At 46.4% G+C, this 2,235-nt stretch overlaps 1 protein-coding gene across 1 annotated transcript; it reads right to left on the minus strand.

The window, feature by feature from the left end:
• Positions 1–624: 624 nt before the first annotated feature.
• LOC123177310 (cytochrome P450 711A1) lies at positions 625–2,235 on the minus strand (the record flags this gene model as incomplete). Its single annotated transcript, XM_044591130.1, is given in 3 exon segments — positions 625–1,132; positions 1,292–1,387; positions 1,563–2,235. Coding segments are annotated over 3 exon segments (1,102 nt in total), but the record flags the coding sequence as incomplete, so codon positions are not given.

Raw genomic sequence — 2,235 nt, forward strand, 5'->3', positions numbered from 1 at the left:
AAATTCATTCGTATTACTTCGTTCGAACCAACTTCGTACTAGGTGGCAGTCAACGCACGCGTGGACAAGCAAGTCAATCGCCAAGTTTGCAGATACGTAGAGGAAATGGTATTTTGGACTGTAGACGACCACCTGAGACAAGATGGAGTATTGTATTTTGGGTATTTGCAAGTACGAGGATAAATGCGGCCAACGCGACGAGTATGAAGACATGTAGTGAATTTTTCTCTACTTCGAATCTCCCGACAATCTGTCTCCACTAGCACACTTTGCCATCCCATATCACGTGCTAGGATCATCGCATCCTGGCAAGCCAGCAACTCCTAATAAACATACAAATCCTATCTCTATGAGCACCTCCTAAGGACAGGTCGACACATTATTTTGAGATTGATGACATCGTCACAGACGCCTTCATAGTCGACGGGAACGTCTCCTCCCACAGAACGCATATCACTGGAAGGCTTGAAATAAATCCAGAAAAATGCCAGCATCAATGTCAACTCTGGGACTTGAACTCTGATATGCCGGGGATACAACAGTCCTTCTAACCATCCAACCACAGGTTATTCGCGAGTAATATAATAGATGTATAGAAAATGTGATGTAATCTTTTCGGGAACGAAAACAACGACATGCATCAGCTTTTATTCAATATATAAGAACAAGGTTACACACATTACACAATCTTCATGTATGTTGTACAAAATAGCATGTACATATTTCATAAATTCACATTTTTTTTATAAGAACACATATCCATGATATTTAGATAGAGTTGCTACTTGCTAGACACATATCAAGTCTTCCTTTCGATGACCTGGAGCTTGACACCATGCTTGAAGTTGACCAAGATGGAATACTGGAACTGCAGCGGGAATTCCATGTTGGGCGAGTGCCTGAAGACGTGGTGGCGGTAGAGGTGGAGAATGACGAGCTTGAGCTGCTGGAACGCGAACTTCTGCCCAATGCATGCCCGGGGTCCAATACCAAAGGGAATGAATGCATAGGGATGCCTTCGCTTGCATTCCTCGCTCTCAGGGTCAAACCGCTCAGGCCGAAACACGTCGGGGTCTGGGAACTGCTTTGGGTCTTTTGCTAGTACGCCTGGTGCTAGCCACACCCAAGTACCCTGAATATGACCCCAATTGTTTTTACTCTTTGTTAAAAAAATAACGTGGTGCAACAATATTCGACAAATAGGCTTGCTTTGTTATGGGAGGAATGATAGTTGAAACAATTAGGGCCTGATGTTTACGGGTTGGTAACGTAGGAAGCACATGGCACTAACCTTAGGAAGGACATAGCCTCCAATCTGGACATCCTCGGATGCTTCCCTTGCAATCAGAGGGGACACAGTGTAGAATCTCATCGTCTCTTTCAAAACCTATATATCATACAAAAAAAAACTCTCAAAGAAGAAACTAATTAACGAACGAAAACAAGTCACATTTATATGCCCAGCAAATAAGCAGGCAACTAATATATAGTTTTGAGATCGAATCGTATGAGAAGTAATATTTAGTTTTGAGCACTTGACTCATGTTCTGAATCCAACTAACCTGCTCCATGTAAGGGAATTTGGTCTGGATGTCCTCAACATTGGGTACCACATCTTTGGGCCCAAAAGCGTCGATCTCCTTGAGTAGCTTCTCCTCTACCTCGGGGTACATCGCCACAAGGTACACCAGGCTTGACAACGTGAAGGACATGGTCACCGACCCTGCAAGTAAGTGCTCGTATGTAAGTGCGCTCACGTAGTCTTGCGTCAACAACTTCCTCATTGCGTCTGTGCTCTCGCTTGCATTAAGCATCACAGACAGGAAGTTCTTCTCCCCCCTGTCAGCTTGTGCCGCCCGCTCAGCCACAATGTTGTCTAGTAGCCCACTCATGGCCAAGTTGGTCTCTTCCATCCGGCGGTCTTTTGAGCCCGGCATACGCAGCAGGAGCTGCCTCACGGGTTCCTGTAGCAACGGCACGAGCATGCCAAGGATGATGGACACGGAGCCTGACAGGTCCATCTTGAGGGACGTCGTGGCGTAGAAGTGCTTTTCGATGAAATCCGTTGTCATGTCGACAGTCTCAGCACAATCGACATGGTGTTTCGGTGGTGGAGAGGTGGTGCCTTTGGTGAGGCCGAAGTCCACACCAAAGGCGACCTGACCAATAGTGTCGCTGAAGAGCTTTAACGAGAGGTCGGAGAAGGTGATCTCCTCGCCATGCCGGAGGAGGCGC

This window comes from Triticum aestivum, unplaced genomic scaffold (assembly GCF_018294505.1).
Source record: "Triticum aestivum cultivar Chinese Spring unplaced genomic scaffold, IWGSC CS RefSeq v2.1 scaffold138254, whole genome shotgun sequence".
Lineage (NCBI taxonomy): Eukaryota > Viridiplantae > Streptophyta > Magnoliopsida > Poales > Poaceae > Triticum > Triticum aestivum.